Consider the following 27,434-nt stretch of genomic DNA (forward strand, 5'->3'; position numbering starts at 1 on the left):
TTAACTGTTGTTAGCTTTTTATTAAAGTGCAAAAACAGGGAAACGGACTTTGGCCCAGTGGTTAGGGCGTCCGTCTACCATATGGGAGGTCCGCGGTTCAAACCCCGGGCCTCCTTGACCCGTGTGGAGCTGGCCATGTGCAGTGCTGATGCGCGCAAGGAGTGCCATGCCACGCAAGGGTGTCCCCCGCGTGGGCCCCACGCGCAAGGAGTGCCTCCGTGAGGAAAGCCCCCCAGCGTGAACAGAAAGAGCAGCCTGCCTAGGAATGGCGCCTCCCACACTTCCCGTGCTGCTGACGACAACAGAAGCGGACAAAGAAACAAGACGCAGCAAATAGACACCAAGAACAGACAACCAGGGGAGGGGGGGAAATTAAATAAATAAATAAATCTTTAAAAAAATAAAAAATAAAAATAAAGTGCAAAAACATACATACAAAAAAAGTACACAGATCATTAGGTGAATTTTCACATGCTGAACACACTCATGCAAACAAATGAAGAAACAATGTTGTCAGTCCCCAGAAGCCCCCCTCCTGTACCCTTCCATCATCATTTCTTACTGATCCTGCTTGTCTTAGGCTTCTAGGGGCTCTCTCCTGTAGGAGTCCCACTTGGTGAAAACATCCCCTGTTTCAGCACCCACCAGAGGCAATGCCCAATGGTGGGAGAAGAGCGATTGTGAAAGGGAAGAGACCAAAGGAGAGCCCTCAATTCCAAGCACCTCCCAGGGGTGGGAATGGAAGTTGAGAATTTGGAAATGGACTCTTCAAAGCAGTGGCTTTCAGAGTATGATCCCTGCACCAGTAGCATCAGTACCACCCAGGGACTTGTTAAAAATCCAGTCTTGGGTCCTACCTCACACCTCCTGAGGATTCTGGAGGATGCCCAAGTTTGAGAACCTACTGAATTAGTCTAATGGTTAGGATTTATCATGGGGCTGTGGCCCTTAAAGTGTGGTCCCAGACAAGCACTATCAGGCCACCAGGGAATAAAGGGATGCCTGTTACCAGGCCCCATCCCATGCCTCAGACACTGTTTCAACACACACTCCAGGTGATGCTGATGGAATTTGAGAACCACTGCCTTTAACAACTCTACCGGCATGACTTCACCGGGAAAATCCTCAAGCATCCCAGGGAACTGCTGTTTGGGATTCAAGGACAACCAGTAGAATACCTACTGGCTAACACAGGAGCATGTGTTGAGCAGGCGCTCAGTAAGTGTTCGTTGAATGAATTAATTTGATACAAACAATGCTATGAGATTGAAAGTTGGGGAAGTGGATGTGGTTCAAGTGATAGGGCTTCCGCCTACCATATGGGAGGACCTGGGTTCGATCCCTGGGGCCTCCTGGTAAAAAAGAAGAGAATGCATGCCTGCGCAGTGAGCCAGTGCCCGCATGGTGAGCTGGGTGCCCGCGTGGTGAGCCAGTGCCCACGCGGTGAGCCAGTGCCCACGCAAGTGAGTCACACAGCAAGATGATGCAGCAACAAAAGAGAGACGAGGGGGAGAGTCAAGGTGAAGCGCAGCAGAAACCAGGAAGAGGTGACGCAGCTAACAGGGAACCTCTCTCCACATCAGAGGTCCCCAGGATCGAATCCTGGTGAATCCTAGAGGAGAAAACAATAAGAAGATAAGACCAAAAAAGAAATAGATGCAGAAGATCACACAGCAAATAGATACAGACAGCAAAAATAACAGGGTGGGGTGAGGGGGGAGGGAGGGGGAGAGGTGGGCATAAATAAATCTTTAAAAATAAAAAATAATAAATTTAAAAAATAAAGTTGGTTAAGCAGATGGGGGCGGTTTTCAATCCAGGTTCCCTGGCCTTCACTTCCCCCTCCGCCCGGGAAGGGGCGCGCGAGGACGCCGGGGAGGTTGAGCCGGGAGGCGGGACTTCCTGTCTTGGAAGGAGCACTTCCGTCCAGACCCGGAAAACCTTTCATTCGCAGCGTGAGTGCTTTCCCGGGCAGGTCGCTGAAGCTGGTGTGGCTGCTTTCGGGCTCCTTCCCGGGAGAACGGACGGAAGAGCGTCGCTCGGGGTTCATTTCCAGACTAGCACCCCGAGGCCCGGATTACGTAAGTGCGCGGGCCGTCCGGCGGGAGGAGGGAGCGCGGCTAGCCGGGCAGTCGCGGGGAGGCGGATACCCGGCCCGCGAGGGGAGCTCGGTGTACCTGTGCGCGGGTCCGCAGGCCCCAAACTGTGTGGCTTTGGGACGAGCCCCTTAACATCTGCAAGGTGGGTTATTAGTAGCCCCTGGCTCGTGGGGTGCTGAGGATTCCACAGATGTGCGGCGTGGTGGCCGCTCTCCCGCACACAGCTCCCTGAGGCCTCTGCTGTTATCGAGGCTGGGGGTGGCGAGGAAAGGGGTCGACGGGGAGGAGCTCGGACTAGGGATGTCCGGGAGGACCTGGACGATTGGAAGATGTATGAGGGGCCAACGTTTTGACCCCCTCCCGCATTCCCAGCTTCATTTCTTGCTGTCCCCACACCTGACTGAGTTGTGTACCTTTGGAGGCCTAAAGTATGGGCTGGAAGTGGGCAAGGGGAAGTTGAGGCTGCCTTTTCTGAGGGCTTTTCTGGATTCCGCTAGTGCCCTCAGCCGCCTTGCGTTTGTTTGAGGCTGTTTGCTTCCTTTCTCCTCTCCTTTCATTCATTTGTTCCTAGACTTGTTCTTCTAAGTTGTCTGTATTGGTTGTTACCATGTGGCAAATTCCAAGGCACTGGAGATGTATGTGTATATATACATACAGTGTTTCTTTCTTAGGTGGCCCGTTAGAACAGCTTTGAATCAAACAGCCTCATTCTTAAATATCTAGTCACAAATTGCTATGCAAGTGCCGAAGGAAAGGTGCAGAGCATTGTGGGAGAATAGGGTTGGGGCGTTGAGAGAGGCTTCCCTGAGCAAGATACGATCAACTCAAAATCTGAAGGAGGGGTAGGATTTTTTGTCAGGAGGGACTGGGGATGGGCTCATTCTCAGCAGAGGAACAGTGTGCACAGGCCCTGTGGCGAAAAGGAACATATAAGCAAGAACGCAAAGGAGGTCGGTGTGGTTGGAGCCCAAGGACAAGGACGAGCTGCAGGTGATTTTTGTTTTTTGTGCCTGCTGGTTTTTCAGGGATGCAGCCGTCTCAGGGAAGCGCGGTGCACCAGAACTGCCCTGGGTGTGATTTCTGCCTGTGGAAGCTCGTGTTCTTCCAAAGAGTCGCTCTGAGTACCTCCCTGGTCCCTGACACTATCCTCTCCTGTCGTGCAAAGGAAAATAGCAGACAGACCCCAGGGACTTGAGAATGAATCAGTTGTCCTCCCTGCTCTGAGAGAGCTCCCAGTCTAGTGAAGGAGACAAGACATACCCGAGGACTATGATTACAATGAGGCTGACGGATGCTCTGAGAAATTCATCCATTCGCTTGACAAGCATTGACTTAGTGCCTGCTGTGGGACAGGCACTTATGTGGTGCTGAGGGTACTTGGATGTGCAGAGGCTGCAACATAAACTGGTAAAGTGCAAGGGGCATCTGAGGGAGAAGATTTTTGCTTACTGAGACTTTTAGGCTGCTAAGTTACACAAGCATCTCGAGCTTCAAAACCTGCACTTTGAATTGGATGGGGGCTCAAGTCTTGGCTCTGGCACTTAGGCACTGTTGACCTTGTGCAAGTTGCCATTTCCTGAGCCTCAGTTTCCTCTACTCCAAAATAGATGTGTTAGGAAGAAGAGGAAAGCACATAGTGCCTATCTGGCTGAAGGTGGCCCTCAGCAAGTGGGTGCTGCTGTTCCGTGTGTGTTTATTCTAAAAAGAAGGGATATGGCACCCTATATCTAGGGTACTTTGTATATCTCCATCTCTTGAACATCACTTACTTTTTTTTCAACACACACTTGAAGTGCATTTTCTGGGAGACCTTGTGCATGACAGTGGGAAGACAGATAGACACGACTGCATCCTTGGATTTCGGGGAACTTGGGCCCAGCCTTAGGAGTTAGAGCTAGAAGCATAGAGTGATAATACCGGCTGTGAAGAGCCGTGACAGTTGCTGAACCCTCGCCACTGTCTGGCCTCTTTCCCTTCCACTCTCCGCCTTCCTCATTCTGTGGCTTCCTACTTGTTTCCCAAACATGCCAAGCATGCCCTACCCCAGGACTTTTGCTCTTGTTCGTTCTACCCGGAACCCTCTTCCCAGTTGTCTGCACAGCTCTCTCCCTCCTTCGATTCTGGCTCAGCTCGAATGCCAGCTGCTCAGTGCGGCTCTCCCTGGCGTCAGCCCATTGCTGTGCCCTCCTCATGGCTGGTTGTTGTGTTTTAATATGGAACTGTTTGTTCGTTTCAGTGGGCTATACATTGGTTTTTCATTATGTCTTTCCCCAAGGAAAGTGGCATCCTGTCAGGGCACTTTTCACTCTCCCCAGGAAACCTGGAGGCCACGGTCAGATTCAAGGCTCCTGGGAAGGACAGATGTTTGGTTCTTGTTTTCCAGGATGGACTTTCCCAGCTCCCTCCGCCCCACATTGTTTACGACCGGTCCCCTGGGCCTGAGCAGCGTCCCCGACCTGTCCTTTATGTGCAGCTGGAGAGATGCACTGACCCTGCCAGTGTCCAAGCCCCAGAATCCGGAGGTGAGGGGGCAGGGAGGGGCCCTGAGAGCGTCACAGTGGGCCCGTGAGTTGGGCCCCTTTTCCAAGCAGGCACGCCAGTTGGCAGGGGCCCAGGGTGGGTGATGGTAGCCCAACCCAGCGAAGGCACAGGCTGAGCCAGAGTCCCCTCCGTCAGGCTGTGGGGGACGCCTGGACCCACAGGAGCTCTGGCTCACTTGGTCCCACCTGCCTCCCCCAGTCCTTCATTTGTTCCATACACACTCGCTGAGCAGTACTGCCCAGGCCCCACCCTCCTTACTGGGCATGGGGAGCACAGTGGAGAGAGTCCAGTCGTCATCCCTGCCCCCGTGGAACTTAGAGTGTGACCAGTGAGAGACAACAAGTGAACAGAGGGATAGGTGAAATAACTACAGGTTGTGATGGTAGCTTTGGGGGAAGCAAAGGAACGCCAGAGCGGAGCAGAGCGGGCGGGGTGGGGGTGAGGGGGCTCGGCCTTCCCAGGACTCCCGCCACTGCCCTCAGCTAGGACCCTGGCTCTTTCCTTGGAGTCAGGAGCCTGCTGGGTGACTCTTGGAGACCGTCTGACTAAGGATTGAGCCAAGCAGGGCAAGTGGGTCGGGAAACAGAGAGACAGATGGGGGAGGAGGAAGGACCACCTTGATGAGAACAGGTGTGCCATCAGATTGGCGTCCCTCTGAGAGCCCACCCTATCAGCCAAGGATGAAGAACCTAGGAGGCTCCCAGGGGCAGTTCTCCCACAGTCTCTGCCGTCCAAGGGAGAAGTCAGGGGAGTTGGCTCATCAGGCAGTGGCCGAGGGCCTCCTCTCTGAGGCAGCACAGGCCAGGTGTAAACAGGCCACTCTAGGGAAGCGGACTTGGCCCAGTGGTTAGGGCGTCCGTCTACCACATGGGAGGTCCACGGTTCAAACCCCAGGCCTCCTTGACCCGTGTGGAGCTGGCCCACGCGCAGTGCTGATGCGCGCAAGGATTGCTGTGCCATGCAGGGGTATGCCCCGCATAGGGGAGCCCCATGTGCAAGGAGTGCGCCCCGTAAGGAGAGCCGCCCAGCGCGAAAGAAAGTACAGCCTGCCCAGGAATGGTGCCGCCCACACGGAGAGCTGACACAGCAAGATGATGCAACAAAAAGACAGAGTCCCATGCCACTGACAACAACAGAAGCGGACAAAACAAGAATACACAGCAAATGAACACAGAGAACAGACAACTGGGGGGCGGGGCAGAAGGGGAGAGAAATAAAAAAACAAAAACAAAAAAACAGACTGCTCTGCTGTGAGGCTGCCTGGGTTCAAGTGTGTGCCCTCTCTTTCCTGGCTCTGTGCCCCGCGGCACAAGGCTTGACCTCCCTGGGCCTCCACTTCCTCCCCGGTAAAATGGCGAGCAGCGCTGCACCACCTCTGAAGGGCGCTTGTGTCGCTGGAGTCCGCAGAGTGGAGTGTGGGCAGCAGGGCCGGCCTGGGAGAGTGCCCTGTGTGACGTTAGTGCCATGGTGGTTTTTCCTCCAGAATGCGGTGCCGCCCTCCGCCAGGGTCCTGCGGTGGGAGCCGGAGACCCCCGGGCCCCTTCCTTTGCTTCCACCGAGTCCCGGTGAGCTCCTCCTTCCTCTGCTCTCGCCCCCAGTGCCCCCTGCCACGTCTCTCTCCGCTCCAGCCCCTGCAGCCTTCCCTCTCCCTGTGGCGCCCTCTGCTCTCCCAGGACCCAGGGCTCCCTCCAGTCACCTGGGACGCCTGGCCCCACTTCGCCCCCTGCCCAGGCCCCAGCCTCAGGACAGATCCCTCTCCCCAACCTCCCTCTTCCCTCAGAGCCCTGGGAGCCTGGGCTCACTGCCAAGGATCTGCTTTTCCGGGAAAGTCGTCACTTCCGGAGACAGCCACGAGCCACGCTGGATGTCACTGAGCAGGTGGGTGTCCCCAGGTAGACAGTGCCGGCGCTGGAGGTGGCGGGTGGTCACGACCCCTTCTCCTCCCCAGCTCAGCCGGTTCCTGTGGGATCACGGGGACGTCGCCTTCGCACCCCTGGGGAAGCTGATGCAGGAGAATTTCAAGCTGGAGGGAGCCCGGGTGAGTCGCCTGCTGGCCAGGGCAGGGACTCCCCGCCTCGGCTCGGGGTGGCCCCAGGGGGTGTGAGCGTGACGAGGCCTTTCTCTGCAGAGCCGCGCTAAGAGGAAGACAGTGGTCAGCGTGAAGAGGCTGCTCCAGGACCTCAGCGGACACCAGCCCTGGGGGCAAGTGGCTAGTGAGGAGGGATGGGACGGGGTGGCCCCGCTGGCGATGGCATGTGGAAAGAGCAGGGACATGGAGCCGGCCCTGCCGCAGTTGACCGCCCCCTCCCTTGTGCAGTCATGATTCATACTTCCTTATGTAAAACTACTAGCTAAAGGGCAAAGGAAATTTATTGCCACTTGGGAATTCATGGATTTCAGGCATGGCTGCATCCACTTGCTTCTGCCTGGCTTAATTCTTAGACAAGCTGTTCTGTGGTAGGAAGAAGGCTTAAAGTTCTAAGGGAAGGGGCAGCATCTTTCCTGGGGGGACCAGCAGCAGCCCCAGAGGGCGTTGGGTTGGTTTGACGTGGGAATCATGTCCATCCGGGAGCCGGTCCCTGGCCCAGGGCCGTGGGGGCCTCTGTCCTGCGTCTGCCCTGGGGCGGGGACAGTCTGGGTAGAGAAGACAGCGTGTGCCAATGCGCCCGCCCGCCCCAGGCGGCGCCTGAGCCCCCTCCCCGGCTGCGCTGACCCTCCTGCTGGGCCCTCCCCGCCAGGTGTCCCTGGGCTTACCTCAGCCACCGACAGCGCCGCTTCTCCGTCCTGGGGGGCCCCGTCCTGGCCAGTTCCATGGCACGCCTCCTGGGCGAGCTGCTGCACGAGGAGCTGGCGACGCGCTGGGGGCAGCTGCTCCTCGACGACGCCTTCACCGGGGGCGCGTTGGCCTGGGTGCCGGGGAGGAGCCCCCGGGTCGGGCAGCTGATCTACCCCACTGGAGGCGCGCTGGACAGGCTGCGTATCCTTTCCCGCTGGGCAGGGCCCCGCCTGGCTCCCACCGGGTCCGGGAGAGGGCAGGACGTTGGGGCTTGCAGAGCCCACGCACTGATCCTTAGTGAGAAGCCCAGGTTTCCAGAACTTCACTGTGACCCCAAGCGGCGAGCCCCAGCTCCACGGGGACCCCAGCCACATCCAGCTCCGGGGACCCGTCCGGCAGGTGGTGACCCTCACCGTCCAGGGAGAATGTGAGTCCCTTCAGCACCTCTGCCCCTGGCCTGCCGGGGTGACCCTCGGCCCCTGACCCTCTCCTCCCCCGCAGCGCTGCTGGCTGTGCGCTCTGACTACCACTGCGCCGTGTGGAGGGTCGGCAGGCAGGGGCGGCCCACCCCTCTCCAGGTGCTCCAAGTCGAGAAGGGTGCCACGGGCGTCAAGCTCAGGTGAGGCGGCGAGTCAGGGCGGGAGGCGAGGAGACGGGCGTGGAGAGGGGACGCCGACCCCCCGGTCACCGCCCCGTTGCCCGCAGCCCTCACCTGCCCGGGGAGCTGGCCGTCAGCAGCCGTTCGGGAGCCGTCTGCCTGTGGACCCCCCAGGATGGGTAGGGCCCTCCCCAGATTCCCCTGCTCCCTGTTCGGCCCGCCCAGCCCCAAGGCCAGGGCCCCTGGTCTCCCACCCCCAGCCCCTCTCCCCGCCATGCCTCTCTGATCTCCCCAAGGCTGCGGCAATTCTACAAGGATTCAGAGACCCTTGTGTTCCGAGACCCCTCGCCCTGGCGCTGGGCGGACTTCACCGCCCACCCCCGGGTGCTGACAGTTGCTGATCGCACTGGAATGAAAATGATGGACACTCAGGTGCGGGGCCTGGGCAGCCCCCGGGTGGAGACAGGGGCGTTCCCCAGGTGCACGAGAAGCAGCAGCGTACAGGAGGCCCGGCCCGGGGTGACCTCGGGGGCGGGGGGATGATGGCACAGGCCTGGGGCGGTCAGGGAGGGCTGACCCCGTGCTCCCCCCAGGGCCCACCGGGCTGTGGTCTGATGCTTTTTCGTGTGGGTGCCGAGGCCTCGTGCCAGAAAGGGGAGCGTGTCCTGCTAACGCAGTACCTGGGGGCATCCGGCCCCGAATCTTTCCCACCCACCCTCCACCTCGTCTGCACCCAGGTGAGCAGCACTTTCTTTCCCCTCCTTTCACCTGTCCTCTCAGAGGTTGACTGCTTCCGGGACAAGTCTCAGGCTAACCAGGGACCCGAGAGCCCCGGCGGGAGTCTAGCTAGAAGGTGCAGCGAGTTCTGGAGTCCCCTCGCAGGGGAGGTGGCATCTATTCCGGCTTTGGGGGGTGGGTAGGGATTGCCCAGGGGAAAGGAGGAAAGGTGTCCAGGCTGGGGGCGCAGCCTGCAAAACGGGACGATTTCCTGCCGTGTCCAGGAGAAGGGGTGGAGGGTTTGGGTCGCCTGAGGGTCTCCCCCACCTCAGGATGCCGAGAGGTGTGGCTCCCCCGAGGGCCCAGGCCTGGGTGAGCTTGGGGATGGCAGGTAAGAGTCAGGGTGGGTGTCTGCGTGGTGGGAGCCCTCTGTGCCTTCCCCGAGATCCCCCCTTGAGCTGGGTCGGGCAGGACTAGAGAGCGGGATGGGCTCCCTGGGAGGTGTCCCCCGGGTCAGGGCTGAGCTGGAGAAGTGGGGCAGACGGCTGAGGGCCCCCCGGGGGGGGGGGTTGGGTTTCATCCCAGAAGCTTCGTGGGATGAAAGGGCCCCTGGGGCTCCCAGAGAGACTTTCCTCAGCAGATCCTTCTCCAGCACCTCCGTCTCACCTGCCTCGTCTCGCTCCTTCCTCGGCCCAGTTCTCGCTCTACCTGGTGGACGAGCGTCTCCCCTTGGTGCCGATGCTGAAGTGGGACCACGGCCTCCCCTCCTCGCCCCTGCTGGCCCAGCTGCTGCCGCCGCCCCGCCCCGGGTGCCCGTCGCCCCTGCTCCTGGGAGGCCGGGGCGGGCAGCTGCAGCTGCTGCACGTCTCAGGTGAGGGCCGGGCGAGGCGGGAGGGCCGGGGCGGCGGGAGGGCCGGGGCGGCGGGCCCCTGGGCCGGCTGGCCTCAGCCGTCTGTCTGTCTGCCAGCGGAGGAGGCCTCGGCGCCCCGGCTGGCGGGCCCTCCCCAGTCGCTCCCTTCGAGGACCGAGACCCTCTCTGCCTTCCCGCTGCTGGAGCCCAGGAGGCAGCGGCAGCTGCAGGAGCGCCTGGAAGCGCCAACCATAGGTGCGCCGGGTGGGGGAGGGGAGGGGCGGCGGCGCAGAGCCTGGGGGCTGGAGGGTCACCATCCTTCCCTTCCAGGTCTGGCCGCCACCCTCCCACCCTCGGCCTCCAGGCCCGTCCTGTCGCTCTTCCAGCTCTCAGCGGCCGGAGACGTTTTCTACCAGCACCTCTGTCTCCAGGAGGACGCCAGCCTCCATGGGGAGCCCGGGCCCCCTGGCGACCCCGGGCCCGGCCCCCACGTCCCCACCTTGGCCGCCTGGAGCCCCCAGGCCACTGCCCACTGCAGCCGCTGGCTAGAGGCCCTGCAGGAGGTGCCCCTGGGACCCCCTGTGTGGACTGCACCCACCTTTTCCCACCGCCACCTGCTGTGCTGCCAGGAGCAGCCAGTGGACGAGGGGGCCGTGAGGAAGGGTCTGCGGGTGGCCATGGCCCAGGGGCAGCTCCTGCGGCCCAGGGACCTGGGCCCGGCGCCCACAGCAGAGCCGCCCCCAGCACCCGAGTCCGGCCCCGAAGATGAGCTCAGCGAGCGCTTGGCGGAAGCCTGGGAGGGCCGGGGGGCCTTGTGGTGGGAGAGGCGGCAGGGTGGGGCCTCAGGGTCCGGCAAGCAGCCCAGGCGGCCCAAGCGCCGCACCCCGCTGTCCAGCACCTTCTCCTCGCTCAGCGGCCGCCTGGACCTCTCCACCGGCAACAGCCCCCCTCTCAGCCCAGGCCGCGCGTCCCCGGAGCCCAGGCCCAGGCCACCCACCACACCCCCCTCCCAGCCGCTGACCCAGGAGCCGTGGACCCGGGGCGTCCCAGTGGAGCGGCAGCAGACCCTCCGCGACTACGTGGCCAAGCTGCCTTCTCCCGCCACGCTCACCCCTGCCACCCCTTCCCAGACCTCAAGTGTCCGGACCACGCCTTCCAGAACGCAGGCCCCGGGCCTGTCTGGCTCCCAGCCGCCCCGGAAGAAGCCCCGCATGGGCTTCTGAGGGCCTGGGGACAGCTGTCCTCCTGGGCCAGGCCTGCCTGCCCTGGTGGGACGCAGGCAGTGAGGAACCAGCGGTGCTGGCCTGTGGCCTCCCCAGGCCCAGTGGTAACCAAGGCCTCCAAACACAGCCTGGAGCCAGTTAGAGGAGCAGAGGTAGAAGGATGAGAGAGAATTCCCAAAGGCACGTGGAAGGAGCCTGACAGGCCTGTTGGGAAGGTCAGCGTTGGGCTTCCCGGCCAGGGGTGCATGGTGGCGTGCTGGGCAGAGGGGGTGCGGGGCCCTCGTGTGGAGTTGGGGACCAGGGAGTCACCAGCACCTCCCTGAGTTTGTAAGGGGGAGGTGAGGCACGTGCAGAGCTGGCAGCGGTAGTGGCCGTGGTGGTTTGTGTTTACTGGGTGTCTCCCAGGTGTCGGCATCGGTGGACTTGTCTGCACATGGTTTCCTGTGGGTTCAGACTGGACGGAGCCCCCTTACCTAGCTTCTGGGGCCTGAAGTTCAAGTCCCACTTCCTCTGGATTTCTGTAGCTCCAGTGGAAGATTCTGCTCTTTGGTGGGGAAACCTCCACTAAAAGTGTCTGGGACCAGTATCTGCACTCGATTCTTTTCACATCAAGAGAGGGAGGGATCTTTTCTCAAAGTAGCTGATGAAACAGGAATCACATGGGACTCTCAGGGATATTAAAGAATCCAACAGCACTGGTTCAGATGGCCTTGAAAATACTTATAATGCTCAGACGAGACACTTAACATTGTACAGTTTTCACTACAAATGAGGAAAACTGTCTTACACCTTAAGTACAAGGAGCACGGCACCGCGCCACGTTTGCAGACAGGAACGAGCTGTGCCACTTCGCACACCTTGTCACAGTGACAGCGGCATTTGGAAGGAAGGGGTGCCAGGCCCAGGGGCTGACTCTGCCAGCCATGGGGTCAGGCCTGCAGCCCGGCCGCCTGCTGGCTGTCACGTTGGCCCAGGGGTGCAGTGGGGCCACCTCGGGGCTCAGTCCAACCCAAATTCAATGTCCTCGCGGTCTTCCCCCTCCATGGGCTCCTCGGGCTCAGACCTTGCTTCATTGTTTTCAGGGCTGTTTCCTAAGTTAAAAAAAAGAAAGTACCTCGGTATTTTTGGGAAATAGGGTCACCCCCATTTCTTCCTTCATGCAGATCTTCAGTCAACAATACCAGTTCTTTCCCAAAAAAAAGAACACAACTGGCTATACATTAGTGTTGACTAAAAATGGGAATGATCTAGGTTCAACCAAATTCTGTTTTGTAAGTTGGCACTCCCTAATTTGGCCATCTAAAGACTGAAAAAAGTGCCACCGGTTGCTGGCCTTGGGAAGTGCGAGCCAGCTGCCCCCACAAACCTCCTGCAGCCGCCGTGGTCAGGCCTCAGCTCTAGGAGAGGCCCGGTACGTCCAGTCTCTGGCCTTGTTTGTCCTGGCCCAGCCAGTACTGTCACACCTACTTCCTCAGGCCTGCTGTCACTGTCGTCCCAACTTCCCCAGCTGAGGCGTCAGTGGTCCTGTCCCTCAGAAGCCTCTAGAGAGCCCAGGGCTGACCCTGGGCTGGTGGGCTCAGCTGCTTCCCAGCCCAGGGGCTGTAAATTCAGGAACACCATCTCTGACGCTCGCCGCGGCTCGTGGGGAGAAGCCGAGAAGAGGCCACTCTGGGCCCGGACACGGGCTGCCCACCCCGGGCTGGGGTCTCAAGCTGCTGGCCTCTCCACCAGGGCCCCAGCCCCTGCGCTGCCGAGGGCTGCCTTACCTGGCAGAGAAGCTGGAAGTTCTCTGTCTTCCCATGCAGGGGGGCACTGGACACCTCTCTTGCTCACTGGGGACGTTGGCAGGGGATCTAATGGCTTGTCGAGCTCTTCAATCAGTGGTCGTGGGCACTGGGCTGCTTTGCTCTGCGTCCCCGGGTCCCTCTCTGTTTCTTTTTTAAATATGCCTGTGAAGGGTGTCTCGACCCTCGGGGGGGGATCTTTAGGAATTGTAAATATATTTGAAAGTGCGTCTGGGGGCAAGTGTTCCAACACTGGGAGTGCCGTGGGCTCCGACTCCGGGTCACTGTCATCGCTCAAGCATGAAATTGTCTCAATCTTTGGAAAGCACGTCTCCTATTGAGAGAAGAAAAAATGTGTGGAACATTTCTGTTTTCACAACAGTCACTTCAAGTGTATTATGCAAATTATTTCTTAAGTCTATCACCAAACATTCTGTTGCCACATGTAAGAAAGGCCCAAGAAAACAAAGGACTCTGCCCTTTGAAAGTTAGGCCTGGGCATGGGTGCTCCTTGGCACACCGTTTCTGTGCCCCCAAAGTCACAATGAGCTCCATGGCCAAAGTCTGCAGCCTTCTGAGCCACTCCCAGCTCCCTATAGGGTCCCCACGACTGTCCCCTGCCTGCTCCGTCCCAGTGTAGGCTCAGCTCCCCAGTGGCTGATCTCAGCCGGGCTGGTGTCCACCTTGACCCAGTTGCCTGGTAGCATTCTGCTCAAAAATGCACTAGAGGGAAGCACATGTGGCTCAAGCGAGTGGGATCCCGTCTACCGTAAGAATCCAGGGTTCGATTCCCAGGGCCTCCTGGTGAAGGCAAGCTGGCCCGTGTGGCGTACTGGCCCAAGAGGAGAGCTGGCACAGCAAGATGACACAAGAAAAAGCAGAGACAACAAGAGACGCAGCAAACCAGGGAGCTGAGATGACGGAAGAGATGGAGCACCTCTCCCATTCTAGAAGGTCCCAGGATTGGTTCGCAGTGCTGCCTAAAGAGAAGACAGACAGACACAAGAACACACAGCAAATGGACACAGAAAGCAGACAATGGGGTGGAGGGGGATAGATAAATCTTTCTAAAAAATATTTTTAAAATGCATTAGGACTTGGTGCCCTTGGGTCTCTGTCCCCTTTGTTTGATGTTGGGCTCACGCACAGGAGCTACGTCTGCCCCTTCCTTCCCTCTCGGTACACCGGCTCCGGCACATTTGTCAGGAATGCCAGGAGGAGGGAGGCTCAGGTCAGCTGGGGAGAATGCCCCCCACCCTGTGCCCCCTACACCCCCTCATCCCCTCTCTGTGTAGCTCTACTCAGGCATTCACAACATGAACATCTAAATACATTCCAAGGGCAGGAAAATGCTTTCAGGCATGTACAGGACACACGAGTCAATGATAAAATACACGTTCAAGGAGACCCAAGTGGCTAATCAAAACCCGAGGCGTGAGCAACAGCAAACGACATCTGTGACGTGCGGAGGCTGGTCGCACACTGCTTTCATCAAGCGGCATCGCATTTCTTTCAGGGAAAGACGGTAGACTTCGTAAACGACAAGACTGGAAGTGGAAAGATGCCGGGGCACGGGGGTGAGGGGCATGTGGGCTGATAACCTTGTCCTGGTCTTCAAAAAATCCGCCTGAATCAACGTCTTCCAAGTCAGGTAGGTCCTGAAAGAGCAAAGGATGAGCCTTCTATCACCTGTGAGCGTCCTGGCAGGCAAAGCAAGTGCAGACACCAGCACCTTCAGCCTTCAGTAACGTGCAGTCAGTGTAGAGGAGGAGCGAGTGACCCAAACCCCTCCGCACCCCGGCCCGACCCCTGCACCCTCTCAGAACAGACACTGCAACTCAAGGATCTGGATCTAACGATGAACCGGGGTGTGTAAGGAGTGGCATGTTGGAGGAATTTCTGGATCTTCCCCACTCCACTTTGTGCTTACAGACACAGCCAGTTCATCTGGCACCCAAACCAAATGCTCCCACTTTTCCTCTGTATAAATTTAGTTTCTGGACACCACGTGGCATAAATTCAGTTGGCTTTGGTAACATATGCCCCCAAACTGTTAGGCCTTTTTGGTATCTTCACCCATAGCAACCAATCATTCAGACACGAGGGGACACAGCAAAGGGTGGTAGTTAGATGGAATCAGGCTGTGTGGCCCTGGGCGTTTCACTTAACCTCTCTTTGCCTCAGTATGCTTATCTGTAAAATGGAGATGATAATAGTACCTAACCCTTAAGAATTATTGGAAAGGTTAAGTCAATGTATGTTCAGAACAGTTGTCAAGATTAGAGTAAGAACTCAATATATATATAAGCTGTTATTTTGTATACAGTTCTAAAATGTTAGAAATCAATTGCCCAATATTGCTTCTAATTGTACATTTGTCCAGAAAACTAGGAACCCACCATGAACACTGACCACGTGAACTTTGACACTAATTGAGCCATGTGAAAATCTGAAGTTTGGGCATTTAGAAATGGAGCACCAGTTTAGAAGTGAAACAAGGATGTGGGCAAAGCTCCGCCCAAGGGTGGAAGTCCACGGGCACAGCGGGCACAGCTGCCCAGCTGGTGTGCTCCGGGAGGGGCCAGGCCGCCTCCCTCACTCCCGGCCCCGTCGAAGTTCAGCTCCAGGAGTCATGGTCAAATGTCTGCATTCCAACCTGGACTCATTCCTGGGGCCCAAAATGGGACCAGTGTCCACGTGGAGCCACCGAACGTGGCCAGGCCCCCAGCATGTGGGGCACTGAACAGTCAGGTCGCGACGCGCCCCCTGGAAGCCAGGACAGCGACGGGCCCTGAGAGCACCAGCGGCGGCGAGGGCAGCCGGCTGACGGGGGATTGCAAGCTCAGACGGTAAAATGGACCTTTCTTGACAATTTTTCAAAGGCCGAACTGGTCAGAATTGCTTGGCAATGTAACTTCTTTGGGGGGAAAACAACGGTTTTCTAGATATAGTTCAAAGGGAGGTCATTTAGGCCAGAGCTCCTCAAATTTGAATACGCATATGTTTGACTCACCTGGCACTCCTACTAAAACGCCGCTTGCGAGCAGCTCAGCCCACTGGGTGGGGCCTGGGCGCTGCAGGTGGAAGAGCCCCCAGGTGACGCCGGGCTGCGGGCCCAGGCCCACGCTCCGGGAGTGAGGGTTTTAAGGATTTTTATTAGAGCCTGTTTTACTGATGACCTTAAACAGCTACTTAACTCCAAGTGCAGGGACCTTCCTACCTGGATGAAGAACTTCTCCTGGGTCTCCAGTTTCGTTTCCAACTCTTCAGCGTCCTCGAGTTCCGTAAGGAATTCCCCATTGATGGCCACAGTCTGTGGAGTCGATTCTAAGGAACGACAACAACAAAGGGGTCCATCTTGGAGCTTGTTTTATTGACGGTGGTCAGCTCGACAAGCCCAGGGCTCAGACGGATTTCCAGAACAGAAGGACAAAGCCCATTCGGGTCCGAAAGCCAAGGCCCGCCTGCCCTTCGGGGAGGCCACGGGGAGGCACAGGCTTGGGATGAGGTTCAGTCGCCAAGGCTAGAAGGGCTGCCTGGGAAGCGGATTTGGCTCAACGGATAGAGTGTCATCCGCCTACCACATGGGAGGTCCAGAGTTCAAACCCCAGGTCTCCTTGACCCATGGGGTGAGCTGGCCCATGCGCAGTGCTGATGTGTGCAAGGAGTGCCGTGCCACGCGGGGGTGCCCCCCACGTAGGGGAGCCCCACATGCAAAGAGTGCACCCAGTAAGGAGAGCCGCCCAGCGTGAAAGAAAGTGCAGCCTTCCCAGGAGTGGTGCCGCACACACGGAGAGCTGACACAGCAAGATGACGCAACAACAACAAAGAGACACAGATTCCTGGTGCTACTGACAAGGATACAACCAGACACAGAAGAACACACAGCGAATGGACACAGAGAGCAGACAACTGGGGGGGAGGGGAGAAATAAATTTTAAAAAATAAATCTTAAAAAAAAAAGGGAAGAGCTGCCTCCTTCCCGCACGGTCGGTGACCCTGTGAGGTGCAGGGAGCAGCCTGGAGTCAAGCGGCCGTGGAGGCGGCGGCAGATGGATGAACAAGGAGATGAAGGATGTGCTGTAATGACGCGGCCAGCTCAGGACACAGAGGCGAGGCGGGTTGGCGAGCAGGTACCCATCCACCGCCCGTGCCCCAGTCAGCACCGGGGATGCTGGCTGAAGGGCGCAAGGTGGCCTGGGAATACGGGTGGCTCCCGTCCTCCTCCAGGCCCCCTCTTCTCGCGGGTCCCCAGGCGGTATCCCTGGGCCTGGCTGCTGCTCTCTCTGCAGTGAGTCTGCTGGAGATGAACTGTCCTGCACTGTCCTCATTCCACACAGGTCAAGAAACCACAAACTTACCCTGCACGTCAACCATGCCCATTTGACTCCAATAGCCACGTCCGGGTACCCGTTGGGGATGAGCCGAGGAGCGGGGCCAGGGTGTCCCGCAGTTGCCTGGGGAGGGCCCAGCGCCGCCCTGCAGCTCTGGCCCCCGGCCTTGCCCTCGAGTCCCTCACTGTTGCAGCCTCTGCTTGGCTGTCGCCATGGCTTCTCAGATCCCCTCTGTCTAAATGGCCGGCTCTCCACGTCCCTCTTCAGATGTGGGTTGAACAGTGGCCCCCAAAAGTCACGTCCACACTCCTGACCCCCAGAACCTGGGAACGGCCCTTTTTGCAGGTCGAATTAATTTAAGGCTCTCAAGATGAGATGGTTCTGGCTTAGACCAGGCTCATCTTACCATGGGTCATCTTATGATGACCAGCGTCCTGGTGAGAAGAGGACGCAGGGGCCTGGGGGAGGCAGCCACGTGGCAGTGGAGGCAGGGACCGCGCTGCAGCCACAGGGGCTGGGGGATCCGGGAAGGCGCCGCCCCGGGCCTGAGCCTCCACCCCTGGCCCCAGAACCGGGGAGGGGCGATGCCTGCTGCGCTGCGCCCCCGGGACGCACTGGCTCTCTGTCCAAGCCCCCCCCCTCCTGTCCGTGGGCACCGTGCCCCAGGTGCCCCGGCTGCGAAGCTGTGTCCAGGCGGCCGCCAGGACCTTTTGTTTCTCCTTTACTAAAATCTGCCCCCTGTGCTTTGTTTCATTTGGGGGCAGGCGTCGGGGGGAAGAGACTAGCAGGGCCTGGGGCGCTGCCTGCATCAGCTCCTTCCGGCCCGGGGCATGGGGGGTAGTTCCGGGCTCAGAGAGGGGCTGCCTGAGGTCCCTCGGCTACTTCAAGGGGGGGGCTGGGCGGTGCCCTCGGGGTGTCTGTCCAGCCCACAGGATAGCGCCCCCTAGAGGTTTAGAACAGAGACATTTGCACCTTTTAGCTCTAGGACCGCTCCATCTCTGAAAAGCTCTAGAAGAATGTTAGGTAGAAATTCTCTTCCAGATAGCCACGGAGTCATCAGGCTGGTGAGGTCATAAATCCTCAGCCAGCAAAAGGATCCAGCCAGCCACAGACAGCACCTTAAGGGTTTCATGAGGAAAAATGAAACCAAATCAAGGCTCCTCCTCTAAGCAGTCATGTTTCTCTGAGAAACATCCCAATACCAGTCTCATTTCAAAGTCAAAAGAAGACTGAGCTTTCTCAAAGAGTTAAACAGTTACCATAAGATCCAGCAATTCCACTCCTAGGTGTCTGCCCAAGAGCACTGTATGCCAGTGCTCATTGCAGCGTTACTCACAGTGGCCAAAAGGTGGAAACAACCCAAGTGCCCGTCGACAGAAGAATGGAGAAACAAAAGGTGGTCTACCCATAAAGGAATATTAGTCAGCTATAAAAAAGGAATGAAGTACTGACGCATCATCCGACATGGATGAACCTCAGCAACATTTTGCTAAGTGAAAGTAGCCTGGCCTAAAAGGTCACCCGCTGTAGGTTTCATTTACATGAAATGTCCACAATAGGCAAATCTATTGAGATAGAAAGTAGATTAGGGAAGCAGACTTGGCCCAGTGGTTAGGGCGTCCGCCTACCACATGGGAGGTCTGCAGTTCAAACCCTGGGCCTCCTTGACCCGTGTGGAGTTGGCCCATGCACAGTGCTGATGTGCGCAAGGAGTGCCGTGTTACGCAGGAGTGTCCCCACATAGGGGAGCCTCACGCGCAAGGAGTGCGCCCCGTAAGGAGAGCTGCCCAGCGCGAAAGAAAGTGCAGCCTGCCCAGGAGTGGGACCACACACATGGAGAGCTGACACAGCAAGATGACGCAACAACAACAACAAAAAAGAAACACAGATTCCTGGTGCCGCTGATAAGGATAGAAACAGTCACAGAAGAACACACAGCAAATGGACACAGAGAGCAGACAACTGGGGAAGGGGGGGAGAGGGGAGAGAAATAAATAAAAAATAAGTCTTAAAAAAAAAAAAAGAAAGTAGATTAGCAGGCTGGGGGGAAGGGGGTGGGTAGTTATTGCTAAATAGTGCAAGGATTCTGATCCGGGTGCTGAAAAGTTTTAGCAATGGGTGGTGGTGATGGTAGCACAACATTGCGAATATAATTAATGCCGCTGAATTGTATGCACAAAAATGGTTAAAATGGCAAATTTGGTTAAGTGTATTTCATCACAAATTTTTAAAAAGCTGACCTAAGTGACAGCCACTGGCAGCTGCAACAAACACCCAGAACGGTGTGAGCAGAGCATCAGAGATTGGGGTGAACGTCTCTCTTTTCGGCAGTTGTGGAGTTCACAGGCACCCTCAAGCTCTCTTTCTCCCTGCAGCCCCTGGAGGTGGGCCTCCATTGTTGAGCTTTGTTCACTCTGTCTCTTTCCTGCTCCTTCCCTTCTTTCCTTCCAGTCCCTCTTAAGTCATCTGGCTCAGAATCCCTGGGAAATTCCTGAGTGCCAGCGGAGGGAACACTGACCCTGAGCTCCTGGGACATCTGCATGCCCCTTCCTATCACAGGTTTTTCTTTCCCATATATATATTTTTTTAGGAGGTACCGGGGATTGAACCTGGGACCTCTTATGTGGGAAGCAGATGCTCAACCACTGAGCTACACCTGCTCCCCTTATTTCCCACATATATTTTCTTAAAGATCCTAAGCTAGAGGATACGTTTTTTCAGATATTACTGCACAAAAGGGGGTGAGTGAGCCACACAAACGAGTAAAAGAGCAGGAAGTATTTGGAGGTGGGGAGTGGGGTCAATGAGTTAAATAGGGTGCAGGTGGTGTAATCCCTGAGCTGCTCTGTTCTGTCCACGTCCTCTAGCTCGAAGGAGAACCCCTGTGCGCCTGGGCATGGCCCCTTCTCCCTTGGTTGGTGTCCACGGCTGCCTAGAGGAGAGCTTGACTTCAGCGTCTCTCCCAGACAGTAGAGCTTCTGTTCTGGGAAACCTTCTATTCTCGGCCAGAGACGCTAAATCCTGCTGGGGGTGGGGCACAGAAGATTCCCCTCTCCCAGGGATGATCCTGGTCAGGGCCATTTGTCCCCACCAACACCACGGCGACAGTAATGGGGTCGCAGGGCAGTCCTGGGCTGGCCTGTTTGTCTGCAGAAGGCAAGGAACAGGGCTAGAAGCTGCCAAGGGCTTTCCTCTTCCCTAGAGCTGCATTGCCCATTACCATCGCCACAGGCCGCGGGTGGCTCCTGAGGACTTGAAATGTGTCCCCAAATTGTATTGTATTGTATTTACTTTTCATTAATTGTAATTTAAAATTTTAGATGGAAGCAGTACAAAACAACTTGCTTGTTTTGGTAGGACTGTGCTTCACTTTCATGTTGGAAAATTAGTGTCCAAATTGAAATGTACTGTGTCAAATATCAAATACGCCCTGGGTTTTGAAGACAGTTTGAAAAAAAATGCAAAAGGTTAGTATTTTATGTTGACTGCAAGTTGAAATGATTATGTTTTAGATATATTGGGTCAAATAAAATGTATCATTAATAGTCTCATCTGTTTCTTTTTACTCTTGACCATGGTGACTAGAAAATTTTAAATTACATACATGGTTCCTATTATACTTCTATTGATCAGCTCTGCCTTAGATAATGAGACAACTGGTATACTTTATCTCATAGAAATAGCAATAAAGAGGAACTGACTCAGGCCCCAGGTCTCACACATAAGATTCCCTGGAGCAGAACCTGTGCTGACCCCTGTTCCTCAGCTCCCATTACCTTCCCGGGCAGCACCAAGAGCTGGCGGCTGTGTCGGGGCCTCTGCTGGGAGCATGCCTCCTGACGCTTGATCTTCAATCTCTCCGTTAACTTCCATAGGCAGCTCCTTTTCTCCACTGGACTTTTCTGGGTATAGCTCATCCTTAGCCTGGAAGCTTTCCTTAACAAACAGCTCCATCTTCTGCTGAGTTTCTTGGTCCACAAAAGGCTCTTCCTTTCCTTCTACATGGGCAGCTGCAATCTCATCGTGGTTTGGTGGTGGGGTCTCCCCTAAACAAGAGAAGTCAAAAGTGACCTTGAAACTTCCTAAGAGGACAGGCTGTCTGCATGTCTGTTGGGGACACACGATGAATGTCTAAGAAAGAAAACCATGGAACTATTCAGAGATGCAGAGAAAATGACATGCAAGAATGTTTACCAAAGTGTTTACAATTGCCAAATAAATGGAGTTAAATGTCCACAAGAAGAGATTGCTCGCATATACATTTAATGAAATGGGACATAGTCATTAAGAAAATACAACGTGTGTGTGTAGCAGATGTGTGGCAAAAAATCCATCATTGGTTCTAAATGGAAACAACTTAAAAAGATGAAGATTAGCATAACTCTGATTAAAACAAGCAGTGGGGGCTCAAACAGTTGAGTACCTGCTTCCCACATGGGAGGTCCCAGGTTCAGTTCCTGGTGCCTCCCCACAAACAACACAACAACAACAAGCAAACAAACGAAAATATCAGCTCAGGGGAGCAGATATGGCTCAGCAGTTGAGTGCCAGCTTCCCACACTCGTGGTCCCAGAACCTCAAAAAAATAAGCAAAACAAAACACAAGAAAATGAGGCACAAAGGGCAGTTAGGGAGCCCCAGGACATATGTTGCCTGTTTTTATTACTATTATTGACACTCAATGTATCTAAAATAATTAGGCAGTATTATAATGCTTTGTTATAAAGCTCCAGCTAGAATGAATAATAATTATTCATGGGAGGCAGAATAACAGCTCCCCGGAGGTGCCCGTGTCCTAATCCCAGAACCTGTGAGTAGATTACCTGACACAACCAAAGGGACTTTGCAGAGATGGGGAAATTATCCTGGATCATCCAGATGGGCCCAATGTAACCGCAGGGGGCTTAGCAGTAGAGGAGGAGGCAGGATGGTCGGAGGGGTGTGACGGGAGAAACCGAGTCAGAGAGCTTCGAAGCTGCCCTGCTGCTGGCTTTGAAGGTGGGGAAGGGGCCAGGAGCCAAAGCACTGGGCCAGCCCGTGCGGGAAGCACAGGCAACAAGAAGCTCCGGGAGGAAGGCAGCCCTGCCGACACCTTGGTTTTAGCCCAGGGAGGCCTGTTTTGGACCTCTGATCTGCAGAACTGCAATTCGATCATAATTCTGAGTCATTTTAAGCCACAAATTTTGCAGCGGTTTGTCACAATAACTATAAAAAACTAACACATTGGGAGCAGATAGAGCGCAACAAAGACCTACACATCACTTATTTTTAAAAACATAGTATTTTAACAAACTGTGTTTTAATCAGTAAAAGTGGTTTGAAGCTGCCCGTAACTGTCGAGGGTTTTCGCTGCCCCTGGGAGGTGGAGAAGATGGATCCGCAGGTAAATGTGTGCAAACGACTAAGAAGAAATCCCGGAGAGGAGGCCTGCTCGCCGGCTCGGCCGTCCCCGGCTCCTGGCCCCTGCCCGGCGCGCGTACCTGCCTCCGGCCTCCCCTGCTGTCTCTTTCTCTCGGCAGCCCGCTGCCGGACCATCGCCAGGGCCTCGATGCTGTCCGTTATCTTCTTCCGCTCTCTGCTCTCCCACTGCTCTCTTTCCTCCTTCTCAGCCGCGTACCCTCCACTCGCCCAGGCTTCAGCACAAGCCCTATTAAAGAATAAATGAAAAAACAGAAAAAGGGAGGTTTGGTTTTTTAGGTTAAAAGAATATTCAAAATATATTGTCTGCTCAAATTTGCTCATTTATTTATTTATTTATTTATTCATTCATTCATTCATTCACTCATTTATTTCTCTCCCCTTCCTCCCCCCCAGCCCCAGTTGTCTGTCCTCTGTGTCTATTTTGCTGTGTGTTCTTTGTCCGTTTCTATTGTTGTCAGCAGCACAGGAATTTGTGTTTCTTTTTGTGGCGTCATCTTGCTGTGTCAGCTCTCCGTGTGTGTGGTGCCACTCCTGGGCAGGCTGCACTTTCTTTCGCGCTGGGCGGCTCTCCTTACGGGGGCGCACTCCTTGCGCCTGGGGCTCCCCTACGCGGGGGACACCCCTGCGTGGCACGGCACTCCTTGCGCGCATCAGCACTGCACATGGGCCAGCTCCATGCGGGTCAAGGAGGCCCAGGGTTTGAACCACGGACCTCCCATGTGATAGATGGACGCCCTAACCACTGTCGCCAAGTCCACTTCCTCCCTGCTCATTTTCTTTAGAATCAGAATAAAGGGCACATGAAACCTGACTGTGCGGATAAAAGTGAACACACGTGCATTTTCATCTTTAAAGAATCTCATGGTTTTCACAAATCCTTCTTAGATATGGCACAGAACAAAAGCAGCAAATGAAAAAATAGATAAAATGGACTCCACCAAATGAAAAACGATTGTGCTGCAAAGGCCCCCATCAAGAAAGTGAAAATACACCCCACAGAATGGGAGAAAGTATTTGCAAATCGTATATCTCATCAAGAACTTTATATCAAGAATAATGTAAAAGAAAACTTGCAACTCAAAAAATGAAAAGACAACTAACCCAATTAAAAATAGCAAAGAACTTGAATAGATATTTCTCCAAAGAAGATATACAAATAGCCAATGAGCACATGAAAAGGTGCTTAACATCATTAGCCATTGGGGAAATGCAAATCAAAACCACCGTGAGATTCCACTGCACTGACACTAGGATGGCTAGAATAAAAAAGAGAGATGATAAGTGTTGGCTAGGGGAGAAGCTGGAACCCTCAAACGCTGATAGTGGTGGTGAGTAAAATAAAATGACCGCCTGCCCTGGGTGTTGCCAGGAGAAGACCTCCTTTCTGAGAAGGCTTTTTCAGAAGACAAAGACAGCTGACCTGCAGGGATTTTCTGAGAAAATGGAACACATCCTACAGGGTCCCTGAGAAGCGACAGGTGGTGATAAAACTAGTTTGGGTCCAGTAGAGAGAGCTGATCAGAATGGACAGGCATGCCATGCTAACCAATGGATAGCTGCTCCCCACTTTGTAGGAAGACACCCCCTCCAGGTAAAATGGAAACATAATGGCAGCCAATCAGAACAGTTTCTCACTGGCTTCCACATTGGCCCTGTGTGGGCGTCCGCTTTCCACCCCTTCAGCCTAGCTCCCTTCTACTTTCCGAATGGGATGCTGCCTGCGTCATGAAACGCTCCGCAAAGCTGTGAGATCCTAAAGCACAGGAAAAGTTTTTCTTTTGTCAGTGGGCATACAAAATGGTGTAGTCGCTGTGGAAAACAGTTTGGCAAATCCTCAGAAGGTTAGAGTTACCATATGACCCAGCAATTCTCCTAGATATATACCTGTAGCAGTTCAATATTGTGTATGAATTCCAAAAAATAGACAATGGATTATGTTTGTAGACTGGTCTTTTCTTCTGGGTTTATTAGATTTTATTGGAGTCAGAGATTCTCCTTTTACTAGATTAAATAAAGACTAGGGCTTTGATTGGGCATGTCAGTAGGACGTTGAGTCCCGCCCCCTTGATACCACAGAGAAGAGAGTTTGGAGTTTTGATTCTGGAGCCTGGGAAGAAAACACACAGAGAAGCAGTTCCGTGAGGAAGGAGAGAAGTCTCCATTAAACACAGGCAGAGGCCTGGGGAAGAGAGATGAGTCATTCACCTGACAGCTTACAGAAGGCCTTGTGGAGAAAGCGGAGCAGCAGAGCCCAGAGTAACGAGCCCCGGGAAGGGAGGAACCCGGGAAGCCTGAGCCCTGGCAGACGGCGGCAGCCATCTTGCGCCAACACGTGGAAGTAGACTCTGATGAGGGCAGTAACTTACGCTTTATGGCCTGGTGTCTGTAAGTTCCTACTCCCAATGAATACCCTTTATAAAAGCCAACAGATTTCTCGTATTTTGCATCAGCACCCCTATGGCTGACTAATACCCAAAGAATTGAAAACATATGTCTATACACACAAATGTTCACATCAGCATTATTCATAATAGCCAAATAGTGGAAACAACTCAAATGGATAAACAAAATGTGGTATTTCCAAACAGAACATCATTCAGCCATAAAAAGGACGGCTGCTACATTTGGATGAAACTTGAAAACAATCTGCACGTGGAAGAAGCCAGGCACGAAAGACCACATGCCGGATAATTCCACCCATGTCAACATCCAGAACAGGGAAAAGCCCACAGAGACAGAACCGAGACTCACGGCTGCCCAGGGCCGGGTTGGGGCGGACGGGGAGAGAGTGCTAGCGGGTAAGGGTGTCTTCTCTGAGGTGATGAAAATGCTCTAAAACTGAATGTGGTGATGGTTGCACAACACTGTGAATGTACTAAAACCCACTGAATTGCGTGCTTTATATGGGTGAATTGTATGGTATATGGATTAGATCACAATAGTGCTAATATATATACTTTTTAAGTCATTTAATGGCTTAAAAACAGGAGTCTTAGCTTTAGAGAGAGGAAATAGTCCGCTAGGGTTTTGTGAAGCATGCCGTAGCAGGTTACTAGATAGACTGCACTGAAGTGAATAAACTATGTTCAGGTCCATTTACCCAATCAGCGAGAAAACCTCAACTCCTTTCACCTAGGCACGGACACCCAGCAAACACCTGCCTATGTGTTCCAGAACCCGGGGAGAGAGCACTGAGCAAAAGGGGTGACTGACATCTTTCTTGCTCTCTTGGAGGGGAGGGGCAAGGAAACAAGCACATGCCGGAGGCTGATGCCACCTAAGAAGAAATCAGGCTAAAGGGAGATCACGTGCAAAAGGTGCTGTTGAAATAAGGTGGCCACGCAGCTCTCTTTAGTACAACTGCTCAGCGAGCAGACGCTTGCAAGTGCCTGGGGCAGAGTGAGCCAGGCGGAGGGGGCAGGGGGTGCCAAAGCCCTCCTCTGGGAGGGCACTTGGCAGACGTGAGGAGCAACAGGGAGGCCAGCGTGGCTGGAGCAGCATGGACAAGACAGCGGCCCCCAGCGGCAGAGGAGGGCCTGGGGCCTCTGCGGACTTGGGGGCTTTGGGAAGTCATGGGAGGATTTGGGCCGAGGAGGGAGCTGCTCTGACATTGGGTGGAGATCAGACTTGGTGGGGGCAGGGCAGGGTGACTGTGGTTAGGGGCAGCAGCAGGGAGCCCGCCTGGACTGGGGAGCCACAGGTGAGGTGGCCCGAAGCCGTCAGGCTTGAGGACTGATTGCCTGTGAGCCACGGGGCAGGAGAGGGGTCTTGGGTGATGCCAAGGTTTTTTTTTTAGCACCATCAGAAGGATGGAGCTGCCCTTGGCCGAGAGGGGGAGGGTGGGGGAGGGGCTGGTATGGCAGGAGGATCCGAGTGGGCGTCTGGCTGCAGGTGACCCCTACGGGGGGTGCTGTGCCCTCCAGCTGCTGTCCCGCTCCCTTCGCCTCACCTGAGCCTGGAGATGGCCAGGACCAGCTGTTCCAGAGGGTGCCGTGATCTCCCCAACCACAGTGCAAAGCCGGCCAGATGCTCTGATAGGACAAGGGCGACCTCGGCCACCCGTCCTAAATGGTGGCCTGGACCCATGCCCGGACTGGCCTGCCTCTGAAGCCGGCGGCCTGCTCCCCCGCCGCGCCAGGGGGAGGTGGAGGCGGCGTCCTCAGTGACCAAGGTCAATCCGTCCTGCTCCTGCGGGTGGCCGGGGGCTTCCCGGGGCGGGGCCTCGTGCTAAGTACTCGGAGGCTCCGCCCCTTCTCCTCCCCCTCCCCTTTCTTGCCTGTCCAGCCTCCCCACAACCCCAAGAGGCATCACCCCCAAGTACCCACAAGGGACCCAAGGCTCAGCGAGACAAACTGGCTTGCTCCATATTGAACGACTGGTAAATGCGTGAATTAAGATTCAAAGCAGGTGCCTCGGATCCCTGATAGTCTCGTGCTGTCTAGACTGTGAAGGACGGTGAGCCTTTCCAAAGGGCCCGGCCCAAATCCGTGTTTTCACCATCCTGCTCTTGGGCACTGCCCCAGGTCGGAGCCCTGCGTTCTCTGCCTTCGGTAACCCTCCCTGAGCCGCACCTGCCAGGCCCCGCAGGCTCCTCACAGTGGCTCGTGCTGTTCTCCCCACTTCACAGGTGAGCAACTTGAGGCCTGGGAGATCCGCCCCAGCCCGGGGCCGGCGCCTCTGCTGAGCTCCCCAGGGGCAGGGCTTCCACTTGTGTCCTCACCTAGTTGCAGGGCTGGCGCCAACTATTTGCTATTTGACATATGAGTTAGTTCCATTTAAGTTCCTGAGTTTAAAAAAACATGTTAGAAGATACATTTCTTTGTATCTTGTATTCTTTGCTGGTCCAGGGGTCATATTCCTCATAAAAAAGAGTTCTTCACCAATCAATAAGAAAAATTCCAAGGAAACCGGGAAGAAGTTGTGGACAGAATATTCATAAAGAAAGAAATGTAAATGGCAGATAAAGGTGAAAAACAGACCCATCTCATCACGTATCCAAAAATGCAAATTTAAAACCATGAGACACAATCTTCACCTACCAATCAACTTGGCAAAGATTTCCTTTAAATGGCTGTATCTGGTGAGGTTAAC

At 55.2% G+C, this 27,434-nt stretch overlaps 2 protein-coding genes across 5 annotated transcripts in view; one reads left to right on the plus strand and one right to left on the minus strand.

The window, feature by feature from the left end:
• The first annotated feature begins 1,937 nt into the window (after nt 1–1,937).
• TAF1C (TATA-box binding protein associated factor, RNA polymerase I subunit C) lies at nt 1,938–14,239 on the plus strand. Of its 4 annotated transcripts, none has more exons than XR_011646263.1 (15): nt 1,938–2,081; nt 4,483–4,621; nt 6,124–6,205; nt 6,421–6,518; nt 6,589–6,678; nt 6,769–6,842; nt 7,379–7,815; nt 7,918–8,035; nt 8,122–8,193; nt 8,311–8,446; nt 8,608–8,751; nt 9,428–9,602; nt 9,699–9,836; nt 9,912–11,019; nt 14,105–14,239. XR_011646263.1 is itself a non-coding variant. In XM_058279644.2 (15 exons), exons 2-15 carry the CDS (start codon nt 4,484–4,486, stop codon nt 10,802–10,804), a joined length of 2,514 nt encoding a protein of 837 aa, XP_058135627.1. In that variant the 5' UTR covers nt 1,938–2,081; nt 4,483; the 3' UTR covers nt 10,805–11,499. The 4 variants fall into 4 exon arrangements, 3 of the variants coding, with proteins under 3 accessions (XP_058135627.1, XP_058135626.1, XP_058135628.1); XM_058279644.2 differs by lacking the exon at nt 14,105–14,239 and having other exon boundaries at nt 7,379–7,617; nt 7,727–7,843; nt 9,912–11,499; XM_058279643.2 differs by lacking the exon at nt 14,105–14,239 and having other exon boundaries at nt 9,912–11,499.
• DNAAF1 (dynein axonemal assembly factor 1) overlaps nt 11,504–27,434 on the minus strand; it is a 33,185-nt gene continuing 17,254 nt past the window's right edge. The window contains exons 7-12 of the mRNA XM_004470879.5: nt 22,403–22,569; nt 20,699–20,968; nt 15,809–15,915; nt 14,190–14,246; nt 12,571–12,922; nt 11,504–11,895 (exon numbers count right to left, since the gene is read on the minus strand). Coding sequence (XP_004470936.2) covers nt 11,804–11,895; nt 12,571–12,922; nt 14,190–14,246; nt 15,809–15,915; nt 20,699–20,968; nt 22,403–22,569 — 1,045 coding nt within the window. The 3' untranslated portion in view covers nt 11,504–11,803. The remainder of the gene's footprint in view (nt 11,896–12,570; nt 12,923–14,189; nt 14,247–15,808; nt 15,916–20,698; nt 20,969–22,402; nt 22,570–27,434) is intronic.

The sequence above is a fragment of the Dasypus novemcinctus genome, chromosome 18, assembly GCF_030445035.2.
Source record: "Dasypus novemcinctus isolate mDasNov1 chromosome 18, mDasNov1.1.hap2, whole genome shotgun sequence".
In the NCBI taxonomy this organism is placed as follows: domain Eukaryota; kingdom Metazoa; phylum Chordata; class Mammalia; order Cingulata; family Dasypodidae; genus Dasypus; species Dasypus novemcinctus.